Source organism: Channa argus, chromosome 19, assembly GCF_033026475.1.
Source record: "Channa argus isolate prfri chromosome 19, Channa argus male v1.0, whole genome shotgun sequence".
In the NCBI taxonomy this organism is placed as follows: Eukaryota; Metazoa; Chordata; class Actinopteri; order Anabantiformes; family Channidae; genus Channa; species Channa argus.
The window spans coordinates 2,220,608-2,246,532 of record NC_090215.1 but is presented as its reverse complement, the minus strand read 5'-3'; the positions used below and the strand labels follow the sequence as shown (position 1 = coordinate 2,246,532).

The 25,925-nt window shown below is 39.9% G+C and overlaps 1 protein-coding gene across 1 annotated transcript in view; it reads left to right on the top strand.

Moving 5' to 3' along the window:
- prkdc (protein kinase, DNA-activated, catalytic subunit) overlaps positions 1–24,038 on the top strand; it is a 43,287-nt gene extending 19,249 nt beyond the window's left edge. Inside the window, exons 42-86 of the mRNA XM_067487041.1 lie at positions 1,391–1,569; positions 1,651–1,819; positions 2,042–2,107; positions 2,187–2,250; positions 2,407–2,555; positions 2,666–2,806; positions 2,940–3,059; positions 3,209–3,352; positions 3,547–3,698; positions 6,338–6,469; positions 6,617–6,728; positions 6,916–7,040; positions 7,244–7,393; positions 7,755–7,928; positions 8,048–8,146; positions 8,283–8,493; positions 8,586–8,760; positions 8,994–9,197; positions 9,466–9,581; positions 9,696–9,827; positions 9,942–10,115; positions 10,616–10,824; positions 11,141–11,279; positions 12,438–12,623; positions 12,939–13,163; positions 13,619–13,727; positions 13,816–13,918; positions 14,010–14,172; positions 14,289–14,463; positions 14,889–15,082; positions 15,273–15,456; positions 17,396–17,556; positions 17,642–17,853; positions 17,948–18,035; positions 18,119–18,262; positions 18,489–18,699; positions 18,800–18,867; positions 18,959–19,179; positions 19,837–19,929; positions 21,671–21,748; positions 21,937–22,008; positions 22,110–22,311; positions 22,986–23,174; positions 23,270–23,409; positions 23,497–24,038. Coding sequence (XP_067343142.1) covers positions 1,391–1,569; positions 1,651–1,819; positions 2,042–2,107; positions 2,187–2,250; positions 2,407–2,555; positions 2,666–2,806; positions 2,940–3,059; positions 3,209–3,352; positions 3,547–3,698; positions 6,338–6,469; positions 6,617–6,728; positions 6,916–7,040; positions 7,244–7,393; positions 7,755–7,928; positions 8,048–8,146; positions 8,283–8,493; positions 8,586–8,760; positions 8,994–9,197; positions 9,466–9,581; positions 9,696–9,827; positions 9,942–10,115; positions 10,616–10,824; positions 11,141–11,279; positions 12,438–12,623; positions 12,939–13,163; positions 13,619–13,727; positions 13,816–13,918; positions 14,010–14,172; positions 14,289–14,463; positions 14,889–15,082; positions 15,273–15,456; positions 17,396–17,556; positions 17,642–17,853; positions 17,948–18,035; positions 18,119–18,262; positions 18,489–18,699; positions 18,800–18,867; positions 18,959–19,179; positions 19,837–19,929; positions 21,671–21,748; positions 21,937–22,008; positions 22,110–22,311; positions 22,986–23,174; positions 23,270–23,409; positions 23,497–23,701 — 6,759 coding nt within the window. The 3' untranslated portion in view covers positions 23,702–24,038. The remainder of the gene's footprint in view (positions 1–1,390; positions 1,570–1,650; positions 1,820–2,041; positions 2,108–2,186; positions 2,251–2,406; positions 2,556–2,665; positions 2,807–2,939; positions 3,060–3,208; positions 3,353–3,546; positions 3,699–6,337; positions 6,470–6,616; positions 6,729–6,915; positions 7,041–7,243; positions 7,394–7,754; positions 7,929–8,047; positions 8,147–8,282; positions 8,494–8,585; positions 8,761–8,993; positions 9,198–9,465; positions 9,582–9,695; positions 9,828–9,941; positions 10,116–10,615; positions 10,825–11,140; positions 11,280–12,437; positions 12,624–12,938; positions 13,164–13,618; positions 13,728–13,815; positions 13,919–14,009; positions 14,173–14,288; positions 14,464–14,888; positions 15,083–15,272; positions 15,457–17,395; positions 17,557–17,641; positions 17,854–17,947; positions 18,036–18,118; positions 18,263–18,488; positions 18,700–18,799; positions 18,868–18,958; positions 19,180–19,836; positions 19,930–21,670; positions 21,749–21,936; positions 22,009–22,109; positions 22,312–22,985; positions 23,175–23,269; positions 23,410–23,496) is intronic.
- Positions 24,039–25,925: the final 1,887 nt, after the last annotated feature.

Below are 25,925 nucleotides of genomic sequence, written 5' to 3'. Positions count from 1 at the left end.
GTGTCCAACCTAGCATACAAGTCCACATATTTGTTTGGCCTTTGCCACCTCTACCTTCACCTTACGCTGCATCTCCCTGTACTCCTGTCTACTCTCTTCAGTCCTCTCATTGTCCCATTTCTTCTTACCTAAACTCTTTCTCTGTATACAATCCTGAGCTTCATTGTTCCACCACCAAGTCTCCTTGTCCACTTTCCTCTTTCCAGATGACACACCGAGTACCCTCCTACCTGTCTCCCTGATCATATTAGCTGTAGTTGTCCAGTCATCTGAAAACACCTCCTGACCACCCAGAGTCTGTCTCAGCTCCTCCCTGAAAACTACAAAACATTTTACCTTTTTCAACTTCCACCACTTCATCCTCTGCCTTTGTCCTCTTCATCTTCCTCACCCCCAGAGTCATTTTTCACATCACCATCCTTTGTTGTCTGGCTACACTCTCCCCTACCAGTACTTTACAGTCACCGATCTCTTTCTGATTACAACGTCTACACAATATGTCATCCACCTTAGTGCTTCTACCTCCGCTCTTGTACGTCACCCTATGTTCCAACATTGAAGATCACGTCTTCAATTTCCAGCTTGAGACTCATCAAACTTTCTGATACTCATTTCATCTCTAGAACAGTCCTCACAAACTACTCTTTCAGGATAACTCCTACTCCATTTCTCTTCATATCTGACCCATGGTAAAACAACTTGCTACCTTTCCACCTGGTCTCCTGGACACACAGTATATCCACCTTCTTTTACTGGATCATGTCAACCAACTCTCTAGGCTTCCCTGTCATAGTCCCAACATTCAGTCCTGCACTCTTGGCTTCTTCTTCTTTCTCTGCCTAAGAACAAGCCTTCCTCCTCTCTTTGACCAACATTAGTCTAATTTCCACAGGTACCCTGTAGGTCAACAGCCCCGGTGGCAGTCATTGTTAACCTGGGCAGGGACAGATCCGGTATGAAAGTCAGATTCAGTGTGGAAGTCATGATTTGCATGTTTAATTTGGCATGTGTTTTACATAGGAAGTACTTCCTGACACAACCTCTACATTTTCAGATTTGAGACATGAAGACACTGGCTTGTGCCCCCTTGTGCATTAATAATTCTCTCATTTTAATTAATATTATTTGTAGTCTTCTCTGTAGAGAATTATTGAAAGTTTGTTTTAAATGTTTAAACACCCGATGTGTTTTTATTGAAGTGTTACTTTTACAGTAGTAACCATGAAGTCATACTGCAGCATAGCACCTTTTTCAGTGTTCTTTTACGATATTTGTGCTATAAATCAGTTTAGGATGTTTAGCATCTAAACAGTGTTTGGCAGCAGTTCTTTAGGTCGAATGAGCACATTGTAGTTTGAATGAATTCTCTATATTAATTTATCAATTTCAGTCAAATCAAACAGCATTTGAGATCGAGGTGCTGAAGAAGAATGGCTGTTACAAGCTTATGGAGCTCCTCTATTCACGGCTTCCCAAAGATGAGGTTTACTCTAAGGAATCCCGCATTAATCAAGCCTACTGTCGTTCAGACAAGCCTGAAGGGAATGAGATGTCCAAGACCCTGATCAAGTAGGACTTAATCTTTACAGTGATATAAGATCAGACTTATGGCAACTGTGATTATTACTTTTTATAATAATTTCTTCATAGGTCATGTTTTGAAGCATACACAGAGAACATGGCTGGTGAGACTCAGCTCCTCGAACTCAGGAGACTCTATCATTGTGCTGCATACAACTGTGCCATCGCAGTCATCTGCTGCAGTTTCAATGAGTCCAAATTCTACCAGGGCTTCCTCTTCAGTGAAAAACCAGAGAAGGTACTTAGCAGGCTTCTGTAACTGCAGTATATCCAGCTCACTTTAACAGTACAGTCATCATTAGTCTTTATGAAGTGCAGTGCAATAAACCCAACTCTTCACACTTACAGTATAATGAGTTTCACTTTGTCTCGTTCGTGGACCTTTTTTCTCTAAAGGTCAGTAGAACTTAATAGGACAACCTTCATTGTTTTTTTGTTCTTTTTAAATTTTATTACACAGAATCAGTTCATCCTGGAAAACATCATTGACGTGAAAAGGACCTACAACTTTCCAATTGAAATTGAGGTATGTTTTTGAAACTTTAACAGTGGAAAGTACTTTAAATTGCAGGTATCTTTAATAAATTGTTTTCCTATCAATATAGGTCCCACTTGAGAGAAAGAAGAAATACACCATGATTCGAAAGGAATTGAGTGAGGAGAATGGAGGTATTAACTATTCACAACAGTGTTTTGAAACTTTTGGACGAAAGTGTCCCACTCGTTAAAATAAGATATGGGTATGATTGATCTCACTTAGGTAACACCACCTTTTTTAAAAGTGGATTATGTTTGATTATTCAATTTATGTTGTGATCTTCACAGAAGCGCCAGTTTATCTGTCCTCCCAGTCTTACATGGCCGACAGCAGCTTAAGTGAAGAGATGAGTCAGTTTGATTTCTCCACCGGAGTCCAAAGCTTTTCCTTCAGCTCCCAAAACCCAGAAGGACAAAGACGCACCATTGTAAAAAAGGTTAGTCACATAAATTTCTTCCTTTAAAACTACACTTAGAATGTTTTGAGACTTATTTTACCCTGGATTTGTAGTCACAAAAGTGTTGGTTGGTGTGTTTCTGGATGCAGGAGACAGAGGAGACAAATATCTCCCAGGATGCAATGGTGGACTTAGAAATGGATGAGCTGAATCAGCATGAATGTATGGCAACCTTGACTGCCCTTATTGGACACATGCAAAGGAACAACATAATCGCCAAAACTGAACAGGTCAGTGGTAATGTAGAAGAGCAAAAAACATGTTTTGCCATTTAGTGGCTTTTTTTCAAAATTATTCTTTTCAAACATTCTTATTTTAGTTCATTTTAGTCATTAATTATTTTTTTGTTTGTTTATGAATCAGGGAAAAATGCCTAGTGAACTTCCTCCGTGGATGAAATTTCTCCATGGGAAACTATCAAATCCAGCTACACCTCTAAATATTAGACTCTTCATCTCAAAGCTGGTCATCAATACAGAGGAGGTGATTGATTTCTTCAGGACTTTCTATCTATACATAATTCATACCGTACACACACACTGTATTTAAAAATACATACATTGAATAACAAATAACATATCTTCTTCGTGTTGGTCCTAAATTTCAACTTTGCTGATTCTGTATCTGTGCAGATTTTCCGACCCTATGCAAAACACTGGCTGGGGCCACTGGTGAACTTTGTTGTGTCAGGAAACAATGGAGGAGAGGGGGTTCATTTTATGGTGGTGGATATTGTGGTCACAGTGCTCTCTTGGACAAGCCTGGCCAGCCCCAAGGTTTGCTAATATTTACATTTTAAAGGCAGCAAATAAAAGTCAATAATACTTTTTGTGTTGCCTTGTGCTCATACCACAATTTATAGGAAAGTTATTTTAAGAAAAAGCACCCAAAGTACTATATCATGCTACCTGAGATTCTGTGGATTTTCATTGAACAGAGTAGTCGTCAAGGTCTAACAAATTTTTCTTAGGGTAACCCAAGAGACGAGGTCCTCGCCAACCGGCTCTTAGAGTTCTTGATGAAGCACAGCTTCCACTCCAAGAGAGCTGTTTTCCGTCACAACCTGGAGATCATTCGCACTCTGGTAGAGTGCTGGAAAGACTGTCTGCATGTCCCTTACAGGTAATATACCAGGGGTCACCAGCCTTTTTGAAACCGAGAGCTACTTCTTGGGTACCGATTAATGCGAAGGGCTACCAGTTTAATACGCACTTTTGAAAAAACAAAGTTGCTCAATTTACCGTTAATTATGTGTTATTAATAATTAAATAAATTAATGATATTCATCTATGTGAAGACACAGATCATGTTAATGATTTCTCACAATAACTATCAAATGTCATTTAAAATGTATCAACAAAAAAATTAGATGCAGCTCATTGGTAAGTGGCACTACGGTGAGCTATTTTTAGAACAGGCCCGCAGGCTACTCATGTGGTCCTTGCGGGCTGTTGGTGTCCCCTGTAATATACTATGCTCTCATTGAACAATAAGTATATTTTACATTTATTAAATTTACAAATCACTTGTCATTGCACATTAGGGTGAATCATTGATCCAAAGAAAATAGACTGGATAGTAATATCTTCACAGATCCACACACTACAGCAGGGGTCACCAACATGGTGCCCGTGGGCACCAGGTCGCCCGCAAGGACCACATGAGTAGCCCGCGGGCCAGTTCTAAAAATAGCTCACCGTAGTGCCACTTACCAATGAGCTGCATCCAATTTTTTTGTTGCTATTCTTTTTCACATTTGATAGTTATTTTGAGAAATCATTAACATGATCCGTGTCTTCACATAGGTGAATATCATTAATTTAACTGATTATTAATAATAACATATAATTATTAAATTGAGGTAAATTGAGCAAATTTGTTATTTCAAAACAGATGTTGTATTAAACTGGTAGCCCTTCACATTATTTGGTACAAAAGAAGTAGCTCTCAGTTTCAAAAACGTTAGTGACCCCTGCAATACAGTGGTCACTAACGTTAGTGACCCCTTCACGTCAGTGACCCTCCTTGCCGGTTGATGTCTGGCCTCTTTCAGTGCAAAGTAGCTATAGCTTGCTTAAAAGCTTCCACACAAAAGAAGAAAGCAAAAGACGTGTAAATTTAAATTCACAAAGATCTTGAATATGTTTGTCACCTAACCTACAAACTAACAATATTTTAAAAGTTTTGGCTATGGGAGACAATAGAGAGCTCATCAGCTCAAAATTGATGAGGGCTGAGTAGTGCTGAGCGGCATGATCAAATATTTATATCGCTGTGTTTTTAATACATTTAATAATACATGGCATTTACAAAAAAATCAGAATTGTACGCTGCAATGTTGCTCCACTGCTCCATACAAACGCCTGGCATTGCATTGCAGGTGAGGAAGTAACTTGTTAGTGTTGCCACCACCAGCAGCAAGTAGTGTTTTGATCTGCTTTGTGTTTTTTATTTCTTTAGCCTAAAACCTTGCTTTGTTTCACTTTCTTCATCCTCCAAATCTCTATTCTGTTACTCTGCCATAGTGACGTAGCCTCGTGCCCCCAACTGTTAAACAGACCGTTATCCATGCTACTCAGCCTGCTATTCAGTGGTGTACTTCTGTGACCTGCACAGTTATAGACCACAAAAACTGGAAGCAGTTTCAAACGGGTAACCCCATTTCCGCTTTACACTGTGCTATGCAACGACAATGCAGCAACAATGGATTGCAGTAGCTTTTTCAACTTCTCTGTCAACGAATAAAATGACTGCATATGTGTAGTTACGAGTACAAACATTCATAAAGCAGGACATTTACCCAGGTTGCTATATTTCAACAACATTTGAGAATATTTTCATGTGACATTTTGACTTGATGATAAATGTAAATATACCCAATTTAATTACTCTCACCACTTGTATCGCTTATATTTGGCCTGTACACAGATTAGATCTCAGACAAAGATGTTTAATGTGTTTATGTGGTGTCTTATACATGTACATGAATGATATTACATCACAGGTAACGTTATACATAATTTATGTTAATGTTTCTGACCTGCGGTGGGTGGGAAACATAATGGTGGTCCAGTTGAGAAGCATCAGTGGCAGCTTCAACATTTACACCGGCCAAAGAGGACACTGTTTCCTGTGTGGCTAAATGTTTACTACAGACCTTCTCCCCTTTCTGTGGTGCTGAGTGGTGCCTGCTTTAATATAATGATCCAGAGTGAAGTGCTGACTACAAACCTACGTGTTACCTCTTTGCACCTTAAAACATTACCTTTTTCACAGGAAGTGTGAATAAGGTGTCGCACATTATCGTGTGCCTTGGTGTTTTGCCCAGTTAAAGAGAATAGGTTGTGGGTAATTCATTGTGTTATTAGTCTCAACCAGTGCGTATGGATTGACATAATAATGTTTTTTGTTTTCCGCGTGTGCAAAGAAAACACATATAACTAGTCTCACCTTTTCCAACAGAGTTCACTTTAGGAAAACCATGAATCCTCAAGAGTCTCTGATGGTCAGATGTTTCTGAAACATTATTAAAAGCAGAGTAGTCATTGTAGAAATCAGCTTGTTTGTTGTTTTTAGCTCATAATTGTGTCCTGTCATTAATAATAAACCAGTGGATATATGTTTAAAAAACTTAATTTACAAAGGGGCAATGCAGTCATGATTATTATACATTTAGTCGCATAAAACTGTAAGATTTGTATTTTATAACTAGAATTCATTTTAACTGATACTTGGCCTTTTCCCTTTTATTGAACTTGCAGTTTGATATATGAGCGATTTTGTGGAACTGACCCAAACAGCAAAGACAACTCTGTTGGCCTTCAGCTGCTGGGAATCATCCTGGCCAACAACCTCCCTGCTTACGATGCCTCATGTGGAATTGAATATGACAGGTACATTATATACTGTAATAACTGTATGCTGTGGCACTTGCACATGCAAATTCTGTAGAAAATATGAATATTGTTGACTTTACAACCTGCATGAAGTGAAGTGAAGATGAAGTTTTTATTTATTTATTTATTTATTTTCCCCCGCAGGTACATCCAGTCTCTCACCAACAATATGTCCTTTGTCCGGTATAAAGACGTATACTCAGCTGCTGCTGAAATTATTGGCCTCACTCTGAAGAATATGACGGACATGGAAAATGTAGGGGCCTTTCCTCAGTTCGGCTGAATTAGTACTGTTTCATTTGTCAGTGTCAGCAAACACATATGTTCATGATAAAATCCTCTTGAAATGTTACTAAGAAACAATTGTTTTTAAATCTTAAATATTCATCACGTAAATATCACTCATAATTAAATGTATTTATTTATTTTTTATTTTTTCTCAGCAACGTCAAGAACTTCTCAATCTTGCTGCAACTAAGATTACAAATCTGAAGAAAAATGACATGGATGACAAATTTATTATTTGCTTGAACAAAGTGTCAAAGCACTTTCCTTCATTTATGGATCGGTGAGTTGATCTATTTCTTCATATATGACATTTTACCCCATGAATGAAATCTTATTTTTCTTTTTTCATTAAGATGCACAACATTTATATAAATTGGCACTGAGTGAATGTATAATAAAATAACTGAATTTTCTGTTATAAAATAACTTCATTTTCAACTGTTGTTGAGTTTTCTACCAAGGTAAATACAGCCTTTTTTCCAGGTTTGTCAACTACGTGTTCTTCCTGCTGCCAAAGTTACATGGACTCTTAAAGACTCATTGTTTGGAGTGTGTGCTGAGCAGAGCTGATGTCATCCCTGACATCTTTCTGCAGCTGAAGACTACAGGTTTCATTGAGATGATGAGTCACAGGTTAGTCGTAGTAGCTGTGGCTTGAGCAAAACGTGTACAGTAATTAAAAAGGGGGTCAAAGGTCACTGTTGGAAAAAGCGGAGCTGATTTTAGCTCATTTATTTGTTGATAGGAGGTTAAACCATAATGATACATCCGCATTTATAAGTTTATAATATCCTGAGAAAAACCATATGATATTTTTTATTTTACTAGGTAATCTTTTATTGACAAAACTTGCCAGCATGCTCAAAACATCATGCGTGTTCTACAAAGTTCAAAGCACTTTCCCATAAGCCTTTTAAATAAGGGGAGTATGAATAAAAAGTGGAAAGATGAAAGAAAATATTCATTTCTGCACATCGCTCTTTTGTGCACGTAGGGATGAAGCCAGACAGAGAGTGTGTTTGGATCTCATCCACAAGATCATTGCCCGTCTGACTCCTGTTGAGCTTCAGGAGCTCCTGGGAGCTGTGACAGCTTTTGTTTCCCATCCTTCACCTGTGTGCAGAGAAAGGATGTATGACATCCTCATGTGGATCCAGGACAACTACAGGTACTGCAGGCTTCTCTGGCTTTTGGTTTCAAACAGATCGTGAAATATTCACAGTTTTGTGTCTGGTTACTACGTCTGTGATGTTAACTTTCATCATATGCTGTATTTTTTTTTCTTAGTGATCCAGAGAGCATGAGTGACAGCACCTCAGCCGAGGTTCTGAATGCAGCTAAAGAAACATTAATCCAGGGACTGTCTGAAGAAAACCCAGGGCTTCAGTAAGTATCGAATATGTATTTATTTATTTCATAAGGTGTCTTTATGATATGGTTTTCTTTTCTAATATTGCGCAGGGAAGTGTTATCCCCAAAACAATAACATGTTTAAGCTGAGAGCTGTTTGTTACATTTTCAGGCTTTATGTTCGTAACTTCTGGAGCCAGGAGAGGCGACTTCCCACTGCAACCCTTAAGCGAATGCAGACAGTACTTTGTTCCCTGTATTCATGTAAAATAGAAAGGGGCTTCTTAAGCTTGGCGACCAATCTGCTGCTGGAGATGACCAGTCAGAGTCCTGACTTTAAACGAAACATGTTTGAGTATCCTCTTTCCGAGTGCACCTTCCAGGTCAGCATGTATTTCTCTCTGTGTATGTTTAAACCATTCGGTTTGATGGGTATTTTTTTTATTCTATTATCCTGATGTTTTTTTCCCCCTAGGACTATGTAATTGATTCCAACTGGCGCTTCAGGAGCACCGTGATGACTCCCATGTTTGTTGAAACTCAGAGCTCTCAAGGCCCCGAAAGTGTGGCAGCATCCCAGTCTGGGGCTCTGAAGGGAAAGCTCAGAGCCACTCAGACCTCCCTGGAGTTCAGCCAAACCCAGACAGCAGGTATCACTGTAATTCAGTGTCGGCATATTAAAGCCGCTACTGTAAATACAACTGTAAATGTCTTAAATCAATAACTTCAGGAGAGATTTCTGTAGATTTCAGCAGCTCACAATTTGTTTTATTCTCATATATTATTTGCTGGTAAATTTTAGTGTTTATTACACCTACTCCATATGCAGTTGCACAGTTTAGTTATGAAAATAAGCTTAAACTCTTTTTGTCTTCTAACCCAGGTCGACGTACAGCATATAACTGGCTGACTGGCAGCAGTGTGGACACACTTGCAGAGTATACAGTGGGCTCTGAATCTCTGTCTTCACTGTTAGTGTTTGATAAGAAAGCAGAGAGGCAGGCTGTAGCACGAAGGCCAGTGGGAGAAGGATTTGGCCTGAGGCGACTCACTGCATCAACCGACGAGGGGGATAGTCGCACTAGAGGTCAGCCTCTGAGGAAAAAACCCACACATGTGCAGCTTTTACATGCTTTACCCTTCAGCTAAGAGAGGAATATTGAGGGTTGAGGGGTGTCTAGAGTTACAGCACAGTAGTGAAGATAACCTTATCCAAAGGAAAGCAGATCAGAGATAAATCCTTTCACATTTACTTTCCAAAAATGTCAGATAGTTTCAAACTGTTGTCAAACTTTGATTATGTAAATAATCATTAATGTCTTTAATGTTTTGTATCGTGTTCTGTGTGTTAACAGCACAAAATGAGCAACGTAATAATATCCTTAGACTAAGACGGCGATTTCTGAAGGATCAGGAGAAAGTCCGTTTGGCTTACGCACAAAAAGAGATCCGGCAGCAAAAGCAGAAAAAGGTATCCATATACGTTCTGAAATGGTACAAGGCATCGTAAAAGTTCTTACCACTCTTAACTTGTTCAAACCGGCAGTGTCACTAACCATTGGAGTTTCTCTTTGGTGTCCCACAGGAAGAACATGCTGATCAAAGGCTGCAAAAAGAAGCTCAGGTGACTCTCTATCGTAACTACAGAGTCGGAGACTTTCCAGACATCCAGATCCCATACAGTAGCATCATCGCCCCCCTGCAGGCACTAGCCCAGGTCAGATTCCCACTGCTGTCTGTTGCCCTTCAACTTCCAAATATACTAAATATAAAAGAGAAAAAGACCTTGATTACTTTGTTCTTATGTTTATTCTCTGACTGCTTCCCATAGAGAGATCCAATTTTAGCCAAACAGCTGTTCAGCTCGCTATTTGCTGGAATCCTTCAAGAAATGAAAGTAGATCCAAAGGAGCATGGGAGGATAAAAGAGGAGCTGCGGTGCAACATGAATGCATTTCTGAGCGAGAGTACAATCTGCTTCCCTCCATTCATAGCATGTGTGCTGGTAGGATCTTCAGCAGTTACTTTAATCCTTTGATTAATGTGTCAAAGTCTTTTTTTACTGATGGTGTCAAAATGGACGTAGTCCTGATATTGAAGTGCAGCTTCATAGATTTTAAGCTTACTTCCTTCTCCTCTAGTTTGAGGAATTCATACATGATATAACATGTCCCTCTGCCTTCTCTATAATAAGGTGACTGATGTCCTCTGGTTGTCCAGATGATTTCGTCATACGGACAATTGATTAATAAAGTACTCCTTGAATGATAGGAGTTATTTAATAATCAGCTGTAAATTGGCCACATTTACTTCTATATGAAGACATTTCTAGCATTTCAGGCAGTTAAATATAACTTTGTCCTCTTTTCCCTCTGGAATACAGCTAAATAAGTAGTAAGATTAAAAATTGCCATAAAACTATTCCAATCCTTGCTTTTAATAGCTTGACTGTCAAAACTCAAAAGCACTTCTCAAACAGGTAGGGTCTTCTGGTTCTTTTCTTAGGACATGTGCTACCAGCATAAGGAGATGCAGCAGCTCGATCCAGCAGCCATCAGCTCCACTTGCCTGGTGAGCCTTCAGCAGCCGTCAGCCATCCTGCTGCTGGAGGAGAGCTTACTTCATTCGGGCGTCCAAGAGGAACCTCCGGCAAAACGGTCAAGAGGACGTAAGGAGGTCCCCCCAGACACCAAGAAATGGATTCACCTTGCAAAGTATTAAAGAGCTAGTTTGACTTTTGTAGCCCCCTGTTAGGAAATTAGAAACATTTAACCGTGTTAAAGTGTTTGGATAAATACTGGTAAATGTGAATTATTAATTTCAGAAATACATTGATGCTATGATGCGCTTCTATCTCTTGTAATCCCAATTCATCTCGTTCATTTACTTCTTCCCATGGATACTTCCCATTGTCTGTTTGTTGTAGCAAAGAGCTATTTTACATTATAAGACCAGACCAGTAAGGTTGGATAATTGTAATGGCTGTAATGCCTAATATTTAATGTGCTCTTTGGTCTCTCTGTTCTCTAGACTTTACAGATCTTTGGAGGATTATGATGTTGTGCGTGGCATCTTTGGTGGTAAAGTTGGGACCAAGTCAATCACAAGTGCTGCTCTTCAGGCTGAAGCCAACAGTGACTTTGCAGAAGCAGCAAAGCTCTACAATGAGGTACTGTACAGTATATACACCGATCAATCACAACAATACCCCTGGTGGTCTTAATAATGTCACAGGAGGACCAGGGTCAGCATGGCCACTCTTAACAGTCTGCAGCTACACAGCCCTATACACAGCAAAAGGGATACATGGTGTCCAAAGGTGGTAGAAGTACACAAATACCTAAGTAAAAGTACAAGGATTGGCCTAATAACTCCTCCACTACAAGTGTGGGGCGGCCATGGTGCAGGAGGTAAAGCAGTTGTCCACCAATCACACAGTTATTGGTTCAATCCCCGGCTCATTTGGTCACATGTTAAAGTCTCCTTGAGCAAGACACTGAACCCCAACTTAGTTGCTCCCCGTGAGCGTTGGCCAGAATGGGTCAATAAGAAGCTGTGTAAAAGCATTTTAAGTACCAATAGGTAGAAAAGCACTAAAGAAGTCCAGATCATTTACCACTTGAATCTTAGTACTAAGCAGATTATCTACATTTCACTTAAAGGAACCTTTACAGTTAATCCCACACACGTCCTGACAGATCCTCTCTAGCTCCGTTAGATTGGGTGGAGAGTGACTGTCAAGTGTCATCTTGAGGTCTCTACAGATGTTCTGTAGAGGTTAAGTCTTGGCTTTGGTTGGGCCACTCAAGCCACTCCGGTGTTTTATGAAAGGGTTACACTTTCTCGGGCACTCTCTAGTAGGTTTTCAAGAAAGAGTTGTCCCTGTATCTGCCTTGTCCCTGCTGCTGAAAACCCAGTTATTGAGTTACTAAATTTGGCCACATAGGGAAGTCTAGGAAAAGTCGTGGTGGATCCAGATATTTTCCAATCTCACAATTATTGAGACCCCTGTGCGCTGTGAACGTTCAGATCTTTAGAAATAGTTTTAGATTATAGTCACTAATCCTCGTCTCACAACAAAATGTTATTGTGCAGGTCTCCAGAAGGTTTCTTGGTCTTCATGGTTTGTTGTTTGTCCTAGCATGCAGTGTGGTAATATATTGTCAGGTATTATATACCCAGTTGTGCCCCTTTCTAAACTATGTCCTATAAAGTAACTGTGGCTCAGGGGAAGAGATTTCCATAATTTTTAATCAAAGCTACTATATTGTGATATTTTTTAATTGAGTGGTCTGAGAGAATTGCAAACTGCTCTCTCTACTGACAGGCTCTCAACACTGACACTTGGAGTGATGGTGAGCCCACCGATTCTGAAAGGGACTTCTGGGAAACAGCTGCTATGGAGGCCTACAGTAATCTGACTGAGTGGAAATCTCTTCAGTACTGCTCCACTGTGTACATCGATGAAAAATCCCCACCCGACCTTGAGAACATATGGTCAGAGCCGTACCAGGTAACTAAAGTGATGTTGCACAGTGTAGGAATTCACACGCCCCAGAGTGGGCTGACACCGTGCAGGTTTATCACCTGCAAATCAGAATCAGGAATGCTTTATTATTCCCCGAGCTGGAATTGCTTTCGTCCCAGATGCTCCATGCCAGAGGAGGAAATTGCGCATTAGAACATAACATATAAACAACAGAATACAATAAAGGAGTAAAGCTAAAAATGAAATGCACCTCCTTGTCTGTTGAATGGTTTTTGTTACATTTTACATGCACGTGAATTTGAAAGCTTTACTGATGTGAGTCTTTTACATTTGTACCAGGAAATGTACCTGCAGCACATGATTCGCAGCATGTTGAAGCAACTGCAGCTGGGGGAGAGGGACCAAACGCTTCTCAGCTTCATCGACAAAGCCATGAAGAAGGAGGAGCACAAAAAGGTCCTTGAGAGTCACTACAGTCAAGAACTGAGCTTGCTTTACATACTGCAGGAGGACTATGACCGGGCCAAATACTACACCAACTATGCCATGCAGCTTTTCATGGAGGTCAGCTGGCGTACATGTTGTTTTTGTCTATTACATGCTAGTTTTTGGATCGATAAAGCTTGTTATTCATATTATTTATTGCATAAATATTTGTTACATATTGTTTAATTTCCTACTGTGAAATACTGTGTATTTCTCTGGAAACACAGTCAGGTGCAAAAGTTTGCATCCCCCTATTTTGAAATGGCAAAAATGAAAAATACTGAACAATACTTCTTTTTTTTTTTCATCTTACTGTTTGACATACTTCTTCATATATGTGTCTTCATCAGAACTTAAATAATTTTTTTGTCACGGGGATGCAAACTTGCACTGATAAAATTTTTGTCACTAAAGCTTTATTTTACACACTCTTTGACCAGTTTTTGTGCTTCTGATAAAAAGCCTTTGTGATCGTCAAATGTTAGACGTTAAATTTGCACACAATGTGAACTCAAATTCTTTCCTTCATAAAGAGCTACTCTAGTGTGGATACACTGCTGACTCAAAGTCGACTGACCCTCCTGCAGTCAGTGCAGGCCTTAACAGAGATCCAGGACTTCCTGCAGTTCATTAAAGGAAATGGTTTGTGGATTTAGTTTTTTAAAACGTAATTAATAATCTTGTTCCTACTGTCAAAATTCGGTAACTTTCTTTGTGCTTTATTCATTAGTGTCTGTGAGCTCCCTCAAGAGGCTCATGAGCTTTTGGACTGAGCGTTATCCTGACAGTAAAGTGGATCCAGTGAACATATGGGATGATATCATCACATCTCGGTAAGGGAAACACTTTTTCAGCACTTTAATCTTTAGAGTTGTCAAATAAAATAAAAAAAACCCTGACACCAATATCATCTCTATGGGTCAGATGTTTCTTCTTGGACAAGGTTAGAGAACAGCTGAGGAGCCATGCTCCCAGTGACACTATGGAAGTCGATGGTTCAGAAGACCCAGCAGGTGACGTTGACACATTAATAAATGACTGCAAGTTCAGAATGAAGCTACGCATGGCTGATAGTGCTTTGAAGCAGGTAAAGTAACTGTTTGTGTGTTTTTTCTTTCCTGGAGGGGGGGACTGCTACTGTATTTCTGCTGTCATGTGGCAACCAAATACTCGTCTTGACCATCTGTATTAATGTTGTTTCAGAATAATTTTCCCGTTGCTACGAAGCTGCTGAAAGAACTTCACAGAGAAGCTAAAACAAACAAGGGCTGGTTGATGCGGTGGGTTCATAGCTTTAGCCGTTACAGCCATAAGCGCAGCCAGGCCCAGGGTCCTGTAGAGCAAATCGACACCATGCTGAAGACTGTACCACTCCTGGGTAGGAGCTCCTGGATATTTTTACACTTGACTTGTTAACTAAAGGTGCCACATAAAGTTTAGATGGGGAGTATGGAATATTTATTTTTTAGTGTAGGACTCATTGTCACTTGCCATGTTGTCAAACATTGTTGAATTTGAGTTGTGTTCATGGACATTCAGTGTCTTCATCCTTGCAACCCTTTGTGGGAGGAGGGGGTGGGGAACATACTTATCAGACCAGTGCTAGATATTGTTCCTTTAAAATGTATGAACTGAAGAAAACACAATGTTAGTTTATTAAAGCTACATTTCAGGCCGACTCCATAATAACATTTAACTAAAAACATTTGATTTGGTTTCTCACATACTATAGTGTTACTCTAACCTGAACCCTAAAGATCTGAAGTCTTTCTACCTCTAGATATGTTTCATTTCTCTCTGTAGAGGATCTTCAGGTGGACTGTCAGAGTGCCGCAGCTAAAGTTTTCAGATACCAGAAGATACTTCAAGGTACTTCTTACCACATTCTGGCCAAAGCAGTAAGCAGAAGCCCCTCACTCCTTGGAAGTATTGAAGCTGAAAAAGCCCAGAGAGTCGTTAGTCTTTCAGGAGCCGCTTGGCCCAGTGAGAGCACAAAGGTACTAACTCATTTTGTCCATGTTTTTGAAAATAAAGTCCTCATTGCATTGTGACTAGAGCAGGTGCTGTTTTCCTTGAACAAAAGAATGTGGTGTAGTGCTAATTTGCAGCAAGTTGTGTGTCTGAATTAGAAAAGGCTGTACTTACCTGATCGCTTTGTAGTTTCACTGAACATGGTTTATCCTGCAGAAAGTGGAGGTGGGGCTGCACTTACGAGCGCTGAAGTTGCTGTGTGACGCTAGCAGAAAGGCAGATGAGGAACTTCAGTCTTATACCCAAGAATGTGTGGAGACCAGCAGCATCGTAGAGACGTACATGATGTTAGCTAATTTCGCTGACAAACTTTTGCGGGAGGAGGAGCAGGATGAAACTGGTGAGTTATCTCAATTCAACTTGGTTATTTGCTGATAAATATCTAATCCAATCCGATGCTCGTATTTATTTACAGTAAATACGTCTCTGGCACTTTGAACTCACTGTATTCTACTAATCATAATTTCACACCTTATTTTTCAAGATCCTCCTCATGTAAATACCAGAGGTCCTGCTTCACCAATACTCTTTAAAGCTTTAAATTATTGACATGATATCTATGAAGTAATGACATGAACAGATCTTCTAGAGTGTAAAAGTTTCACGCGTCTTCGCTCACAGACAGTGTTGAGCATGGATACCAGCCACAGAGAACACTTTCACCAACTAGTTACTCACAGAATTAATGCTGGTCAGCACTTGCCAGATAATGACCAGCAGTAACAGGACCTGAACTGCAGGAATTGCACATAATTTCAGTGATTCCCTCAAATCAAACATTTATCTTACATACATCCTATACTCTTACATAATGCAGGAAAGTCTTTATAACAATGTAAAGTTGGCTCACGTTGTCTCCCTCTCTCCACTTGCTATAATAGAGTCAGATTTTAATCGATATGATCATGAAAGCATGCAATGTAACTTTAACTGAAGTAGAAGCAGCTGTAGTGGCAGTGATGCTAAGGTTAACGTAACTCCTCAGGATCCTCGAAGTTTTCTTGATGCCTAACATTATATCGGTGCCTTTCAGTTAAAGTGCAGAGAGCAGGTCTGTAGTTTCTCATCCAAAGAGAACAAGGTAAGTGTCGGTATACATGTGCTAGTGTAACATCCCCTGCACCTGTGTTAATAGATCTATATTGCATCTTTGCTCTCTTGTCACAGCTCTGCGGCTGCACATATTATTATTTATTTATTTATTTATTCCCTGCCATGCTGATCGTCATGGTTCTCAATAAAAATAGGTCAAATATAGAAAGTGAGAGCAGTGTTCACCAGCTTAAAGTGATGACAGGCCAAAGTGAAATGTGATGGATTTGGTGTGTGTGCTCTCTGCAAATCAGTGGGGAAACAGGCTTTTAGGAAAATCTGCGTAACTGCCGAACTGCGTAAAACATGCCGAAGGCTAATTCACACTAGACTGGGTTGTAAAAAAAAAAAAAAGATTTAGTTACATATTACAAAATTTCCACAAAATTCTTTTTGTCGAGTTTTTAAAATCAAATTCAAGTTTTTTTTAAGACATTTTAAAAACGAAATTCTAGTCTTTTTAGGACACAGTCACCCTATCAACTATCAGGCCAAAACAATTAGTAAAACCTATGATCAGAGAGGAAGAGAGACAGCATGTGTGTGTAGCTACAGAACTGTGTATCAATGGCGCAGCAGTTTATTGTAGTACTAGATAATCACCCAACAACAAGTAACTGCAGTGGTTCAGAGGATTCCTTAAGTTAGAGGAGAACAATGAAATGCATTCTGAGGTAAGAACAGGACTAGGTAAGATGATTTTCATGCTCTGTGTAAGCTGAATGTCTTCTACACTTTTCTTGATGATAAATACTTTCAAAGTTTGCTGCGTTTTTTTCAACGACAAAATCAAAATCAGATTGATAATGAAGTGCTTAAATAATTTTCCATATTTACACGATTTTCCCTCTTCTATAATCCAGCAGAATGCTAAACTACTAGACAACTAACCCTTTAAAATATCTTTATATATCTAAATAATACTTATTTAAATGGTTTTTATACAAGACTGTTAGTAACGCATTGATCTAACTTCAACTTCAATGTCCTCAGTTTTGTTTAGGAAAATAAAAGGATTGAGGGTTTATTGATTTAACAAAGTAAAATGTGTACTCACTGATTTGTAACAATGAACACAATTGTCTAATACAACTACAGATATTAAAGAACTAAACAGTATAGTGATATTTAATGAATTGATTTGTGTGGATGTGTGTGAAGCTTCTTGTTTTTATGCTTTATGACAGAAAGCCAGTTTCCAGACCTTCTGGCTCTGCCTGTTCATGTAGTGGAGGCGATGTTGAAGGCACTGAAGATGAACTCTGAGGAAGCTCGCCTCAAGTTCCCACGTCTGCTCCAAATAATTGAGTTGTACCCTACAGAAACCCTGGACCTTATGACCAAAGAGGTTAGTGTGATAAGAGAAGTGGAGGATGTACGAATAATATTCCACATCAGTGCTGCCAGTGCCAGTGCTCTCTGTGTGTTATTAGATGATGTCAGTTCCCTGCTGGATGCTGATTAGCTGGATCAGTCAAATGGTCGCCCTGTTGGACAAGCCAGAAGCTGTGGCAGTGCAGCACTCCATTGGTCAGATAGCAGAATTCTACCCTCAAGCTCTGGTTTACGCTGTCATGATCAGCAGTGAGACGTACCAGTTTGAGGACTCGGCCACAGGACACAAGCATAAGGAGTTTGTCGACAGGTAAACTGTCTAGAGAACAAAGTGCGATAAATAAATAAAAGCATGTTTGGTTTGACAGAAACAGTGAACTCCTGTTGGTCTTGTGGGTTAACAGGCTCAGGAGCACGCTGGATAAGGGAGGAGCTGTGAAGAACTTTGTGGATGCACTGCAGCAGCTCACAAATCCCGAGATGATTTTTAGGGTAACAAGTTCATCCATTAATAATCCGAGCTGCCGCCTACTGGTTTTGGCATCTCATTGGTTATTTACACTTGGTCCACACAGGACTGGTGGGAAAGCGTGAAAAATGAGATGGAAAAAGCCAGCTTCAATCAGAAGCAGATGGGCGACATGTACGACGAGATGCGCTCTTTGCTCGGGGATCCAACCAAAGACGGTCATGGAATGTTTCGCAAGAAATTCATCCAGGTACGTAGTAAAATGTAAATGTAACTGCTAATGATTAAGCGGTAGTTGGTCACTAAAACTTCTTTTGAATTTAAAATGAGCCAGTAAATGAAAGAATAATTTACCATTCTGTGAAGGAAAGAGTAACGATAGTAATAAAACATTTTTGTATTCATCTATTACACAACACGACAAGCACAGACTACTTTTGTTCATTGCAGCAGTGATTTTCCTTCGATTTCAACAGAAATTTGCCAAAAAAGTAGAGGGACTGCTGGGACCTAAAGGCAGGACACTGTTTGATAAGAGGAAAGACAAAACCTTTGCGCGGCGGGTGGATGAACTGGCACAGTCCATGCGTGAATCAAATCAGGGAGAACCTGGCAACCTGAAGGAATACTCTCCCTGGCTGAGTGGGTTTAAAGCAGACTCATTCTGCAATGAGCTCGAGATCCCAGGTCACTAGCTTAAACACACACACACACACACACTACGGAAATATGGGAAGAAATTGCTTGGTTTTGGAACTGACATGAGATGTTTTCCTTCTATTCGTAGGACAGTATGACGGACGATCTAAACCTTTGCCAGAGTATCATGCCAAAATAACAGGCTTTGATGAAAGAGTATGTTGTTTTCTGTTCTGCTCCAAAAGCCTGGTAGCATCCTGTGTACTGCTGGGTAACCTGATGTGAATTTAACCCCCCCCCACCGCAGGTAAAGGTGATGACCTCCATCCGTCGTCCCAAACGTCTGATCATACGTGGGGACGATGAGCAGGACCACCCGTTCCTGGTGAAGGGTGGAGAGGACCTCCGTCAGGACCAACGCATTGAGCAGCTGTTCGGCGTCATGAACATCTTGCTGAGCCATGATGCTGCGTGCACACACAGAGACTTGCAGCTCCACACCTATCAAGTCATTCCCATAACCACAAGGTGCTCGTCTCTTTTGTCCATTTTCTTATCGTTACAGTTAATAAGGGTCCTGATCAAAAGATTTTAATCCTGTCTATTCTTGAAAATGTGCCCTCATCACCTGCAATTTGTTGCCATATATTCGGTCGGAATGTAATTTAAATGTCTTTGAGCCTAATTGGCCTCAACCTAAAAGTCTGTAAGACTTCAGTGCATGTTTATAGGCTTGTTTTCTACATAAAAAGCAACACATGATATCATACGCTTAGTTTGGTCAAGGAGTGTAGAGGCAGAGCAGTGAAGTGGACACATTTCTGCAAGTTTGTGTTGTGCTGTTGGATAATTGGCTTGTATCATGTCTATTTACGCTGAATTTTGTTGCATATATGATTATGGACATGGTGGTTAGCTCTAACTGAGGAGAGGGGAGCAAAGAACCCCAAGTTAACAACTGCTGGTGTAGAGTCAAAGTGAATAATGATCAACTTTATTTCAACTAATACGAGTCATTTCAATGATTGGCCTCAACACAAATCCCTGGCAATAAGTCCAGCACACCTTCACTTAAAATTAAACTCGTTGTCTGTACTTCCTGACACCCCTCTTCTTATTTTACACCACACTGCAGCAAATGTATTCAGACAATGTGTTAACAAACCACATTTTCTGCTGTTCCAGAGTTGGTCTGATTGAGTGGATGGAAAATACCTGTACTCTGAAAGAGTTCCTGTATAACACAATGACTCCCAAAGAGAATGAAACCACAAAGAGGTAAACACGGAACCCTGTCCAATGAGGAAGAGTAGGAGCTCATTTTACTGCTGTTGTCTTATTGTTCTGATTTAATAAGACCTGCAGATTTTTGTAAAGTATTGAAAATGTGCTACAAAGTACTGAAATTTAGAATCTAGAGAGTGGCAAGAGTGAACTATTTGTAATTTCCTGATTGGTCATGAAACGGGATCTAATCTTCACCAAAGTCACAAACATCAACAAACACAATATTTCTAAGTTGAGAAGACACAGCCATGATCTCTCATGTCTTTATTAAACACGCTCACTTTACATACAAGGTCATGGTGGAAAAAACAAGTGAAACACTTACTTAACAAGTCAGTTGTCAGGAAACCTGGAGTCCATTCAGTTAAAGGAGAACGGAGGTGTGTTTTAAAACACTCACACAGTGTCAGTGTGCTGTTCACAAGCAGCATGGGCTCATGTGAGTGATGCCTCACAAAACAAAGATCTCCAAAGACCTATGATCAAGAGTTGTTGGTTTGCACGTAGCTGGAAAGGGGTACAGAGTAATCTCATTGGCTGTAGACATTCATCAGCCCCCAGTTAGACAGACGGCCGATAAATATGTGGCTAATCTCCATAGAAGTGGGCATCCAGCCAAGATCACATTGATTTCTGAGGATTGTGACGATAGAGAATGATCAGTGAGGTAAAAGCAAACCCTGGACTAACAGCTAAAGACTTGAAGAACTCAGTGGAGTTTCTCACAAACTCTGTTCAGAAGTCAACCATACGCAAGATATCGAATAGACATGTTACCTATGCAGGACACCAAGACCTGGGGAATGTTTGGAACTGGGGCTACTGTTCATAGAAGTGGGTGCCCACAACACAGAATGTTAAATGAGGTAAAAAAAAAATCACAACAGCTAAAACTGAGGACTCTTTGGGGTTGGTTAACATCTCTGTTCATGGGTTAACCATATGCAAATAAATTAACCAGACATTATACACATCTATGGCAAAACACAAAGGAGGAAGTCTTGGCTCTCAAAAAACATTTTAACACACCTAACGTTTGCTATAGACCCCTCTGACCCTCCACAGCACTACTGAGAGATGTACACCTGGACCTTTGAAAAATGAATTCCAAAGTATATCAAGGTGTGTTACAGCATAATATCAGGGTGGCTGTCAACAAGCTGATGCAGCAGGAAAATTACTATAAACATTGGAGTAAATCTACTACAGAGACAGAAAATCCACCTTTTGGAGCTCAGACCTCAACCCAATGGAGTTGTGGTGGAATGACCTCAAGAGCTGTTACCGAGCTAAAGCAGTTTTGTAAGATTTGTCCAAACCTCCTCTGGAATGTTGTGCATTTAGTCTGATCCACAGCTACAGGAAGTGCCTGCTTGGGCTCATTGTTGCCAAAGGTGGTTCAACCAGTTTCTGAACACCATCACTTTGTATGTTTAATGGGTGTGTTCAATAAAGACCTAGAAGATTATGACTGTGTTTTATCAGCTTAGAAAATAATGCGTTTGAGTATTTGTGGTTTGGGTGAAGATCACCTGTCATGACTAGTCAAATTAGAATTTATGCAGAAAACTAGGACTTTTTCTTCCCACTGTGATGGTACTGAGACTTTTTGTTTGTTTGTTTGTTTTTTTCATTTTAAATTATAAAATATATAGAATCATTATGTTTATATTGACATATGTGTGTGTGTGTGTTTTCAATAAACCATGTGACTGTTCTTTTTTTTAATCAGGTGTCCTGAAATCTATTCTAAATGGCTTTCAACCTTCTCAAATGCAAAGAATTTGGCATGTTATGGTGCCGCTTACAAGTAAGTCTCCTCCGTGCTTTTGATGTTATTTCTGAAAACCCGGGGTCATTTTTACTGCTTCAGCTATAGTTTTATTGTATTTTGCTGCCCACAGATTTTAGTCTGTAACCACCTTTTTCATGATCCTTTTTAAAATACTTTTCACATAGCAGACTGATATTAGTCTAAACGTCTTTATTCTTTCCTAGGAAAGCAACTCGTGCTGAAACGGTCAGCAACTTTCTAAAATTGCTGCAACATGTACCCAGTGATCTCCTGAAGTAAGTTAGCAACTTGTTAAAACAGTGGAACTTCCCAAGATGTAAAGCTGCAAACACACCTGTTGACACAAAAACAAATTACTTTCTCTTTCGTTTTGTAGGAGAGCTTTTCTGAAGATGTGCAACAGCCCGGAGGCTTTTCTTTTCTTACGAACTCACTTCATCAGCTCTCATGCTCTGCTGTGTGTGAGCCACTGGATTCTAGGGATTGGAGACCGTCATCTGTCCAACTTCATGATCAATATGGAAACAGGAGGCATGATTGGCATCGACTTTGGTCACGCGTTTGGTTCAGCCACACAGGTTGGTCAAAGGAAAACAGGAGGTTACAATCTAGACTAAAGTGGTCGATGTAGCAGCCAGCTGACATTCCAACATTTCCAAAAGACAGAAACTGAAAATGTCACAATTATCACCACTTGGTTTGACTGTGTGACTCGTCGTGTCCATCTGTTTAAATGTGAAGCATGATCCTCCTGGAAAAGACACAAGAAAAATAATGTGTTATATGATTATTAGTAGAACAAAACATTAGGTAAAATAAAAGCTTAAAACCATTAAACAAAAGCCCATTTTTAATAGGTGGATTTTCAATCGAGATTCAAAAAGAAACTAAAGCATCTGTCAGGAAGCCCTCACTCCAAAGGTCTAGACAGGAATAAACTTCATTACAATAATATGAGCAGGATGTAATGAAAGCATAATCTAATTTCTAAATATTACTAAAATGCATAAGAGAGGTTTGGACAACAGCTTTCACCAGGCTGTCAAAGTATGATTTATTGTTAAACATTAAGTGTAACGGGAGCAGAGCTAATTTTACAATGTTTTTGGACTCAGTTCTAAAATAAATCACCATAAAAATAGAGGGTAATATGGTGAAATAAATGATAAAACTTACATGTGGTGCTGTGAATGAACACAAACTCTAGCATCTGCTGCATACATATGGATTTCTGGGCAATATTTCCTGACAGTTCCTCCCTGTGCCGGAGCTCATGCCTTTCCGGCTGACCAGACAGTTTGTGAACCTAATGGAGCCTTTGAAGGAGTCCGGTTTGATCCAAAGCATCATGGTTCACTCCCTGCGAGCCTACAGGGCCGAGCCAGACCTTTTGCTTAACACCATGGATGTGTTTGTCAAGGAGCCTTCACTGGACTGGAAGGTAACATCACCCTGCTAAAGAGAAATCCTGATGTGACACACTGATCTGTAAACTGTAGATAAAGGAGTCTTTCGTATGTTGTTGCTGTTACACAGAACTTTGAGCTGAAACAGTTGAAGAAAGGTGGTACGTGGATGGAGAACGTAAACACCAAAGAAATCAACTGGTTCCCCTTACAGAAGGTGAACTTTGCCAGAAGAAAACTAGAAGGAGTGAATCCAGCTGTTATAACCAGGTATATCATCAAATATCAATCCATTTCTATAGGTCTTCAGAAAGATGCGTGTGTGTGTGGAGATAAGACTTTGGTTTATTCTCTCAGTGAGGAGCTGAAGCTGGGCTTTGAGAAGGACTCGGCCTTCCCGGACATGCAGTCTGTGGCTTTGGGGACTGAGGAGCACAACATCCGTGCTAAGCTTCCAGCTGCAGGCTTGTCAGTGGAGCAGCAGGTGGACTGTCTACTCGACCAAGCTGTGGACCCAAATGTGCTGGGAAGAGTTTATGGAGGCTGGGAACCATGGTTCTGATCCTTTCACAGTAAACGAGAAACGAGAGACTCAGATCTTACTACTTACTAGTTCTTACAAAGTCCGTGTTATGTGAAACTGTTTTTATACCTGTGAAAATGTCACGGATTCATTGTGTTCTGGCAGAAGCCATACTCTTAAAATAAAGAAGTCACATAAAGTAACATAAAGGGTGGAAATTGAAAGTTAACGTTGTTTTTTTGTTTGTTTGTTTTTAATCAGATTATGGGAATCAATATGGAAACACTGGTGTTTTGCCTATTTTTATTTGCACTATTTGAAGGAAACCGGTTATTAGCATCACTTTTTGGCTTGTTAATAAAGTTTGAAACGAAAACGTTTGTGTGACAATAATAAATCCATGAAAACAGTATAAAAATATCAAGTAACACCAAACATCCAAGTGGACAAAAAGGAACTAGAACATTTTTAGTTTTTCAGCCACATTGTATTTATGATTCAGTTGGAATTGAAATGCAGATTTTGTCAGTTGTCCACAATCATTTGTACAAATTATGGTTTACAAACTCTGATAATTGAGTGACAGCGATCTACTCCCAATAATTCAAAATGAGATGTATTCAAGGATGAACGGACCAAACATCATCCTCACCTGACATCACCTCCTTCCTGTTCCCTGCTCTCAAACGAAGCAATATCTCAGGAATGTCTGGAAGGAATTTCATGCATCTGTCATAACCATCCAACTCAGACTCATGGATGAACTTATCAGAATATGAGTCTACATAGTAATGATGTATCTATTCATTCATTATCTTAACCACATTTCCTGTTCTGGGTCTTGGGGAGCTGGACCTTATCTCAGCTGTTGCTGGGTGAGAGGCAGGGTCTCCAGTGTATCTCAGTGCACTCACTCTCACTCACATTCACACCTATAGGCAATTTAGAGTCACCAATTAACGTAACATGCATGACTGAGGAAACCAGAGGAAACACAGGGAGAACACGCAAACTCCATACAGAAAGGCCACATTGTGTATTGTAGAACTGTCAGATGCTCTGACCTGTGTCGAGGCAGTTTGTCCAGCAGCTCTACATTGAGGAGGGAGAGAACAAAGATGAATAGAACATTGCGAGTTTGGTGGCTGCTGTTAAAAATCGGATTCTAAATGTTTGACCTTGCAGCACAGGTGAACAAGGGAAAGCGAGACGGACGCTGCACCGTCTTTGTTCTACCAATATCTAAGAGGACTTGGTTTCTAACCAGTGGCTTCACTCAGCATTTTGGCTGCAAACATGAAATCTTTCAAAAGACAGCGGAGCTGGATGGAGATTGTCTGGAGTCTGATTTATGGTTGGATTAGTAGGATTTGGTTGGTAGAGTGGAGCTTGTTGAAGTCATGGAGAAGTTTTAGATCTGTATCCTCACCGGCCTACATGATAGTCAGCTCATTGTTATGAATGTTGGCATTAAACAGAAAACTCCGTCTTTATTCAGCTCACTAATACACAGTAATCTCCTCTTCGTTTCTGTAGTATAGTAGGTTCTGCTATAGAGTACGGGGGCAACTGTGGCCCAGGAACTAGAGCAGGTGTCCACCAATCCCATGGTTGCTGGTTCGGTCACATGTTGTTTTTGAGCAAGACACTGATCCCCAACTTAGATGCTCCCAATAAGTGCAGGCCATGGGAGTGTAACTTAATTTCTTGTTTTCTGGCTCAAACAGCTGTGGACTGAGGTTTTTATAAACCGAATTGTCCCGATATTCATTCAGGTTCTAAATTAAGCATTTGTTTAGTAATTTCTGATGTCTTATTAGCTGCAGGAGTGAATGAGCTCAATGGCATTTTATTTTAAGCCACCTGACAGCTCATACACTCCACACAGTAACATGCTGTATGTTGTTTATTCTGATTCTTTCTAAATCCTATTTTGATCTTGGCTAAGAGAAGCTTTAAAAGAAAACTTGCAATATCAAAAATTTGTTAAAGGACATAGCAGCCTCATCATTTTTTTTTTAAGTTTGAACAACTAAAAGAGAAAAGCAGAATTGGTTTTAGTGCTGAACTGTGTGCAAGATGTGAACCAGCTAAATATGAGGCAAGAAACTACAAGTTTTTACAAAAGCAGAAGTGAAAGGTTCCTGAAATGTTTCACATCTGTGATCTGCAATCAGTTGCAGAAACCCAGCAAACCTCTGCTCAACAATTTGTGCAATATCTTTTCAAGAGTCTAAAAGCCAAAGATATTTCAATAGCTGAA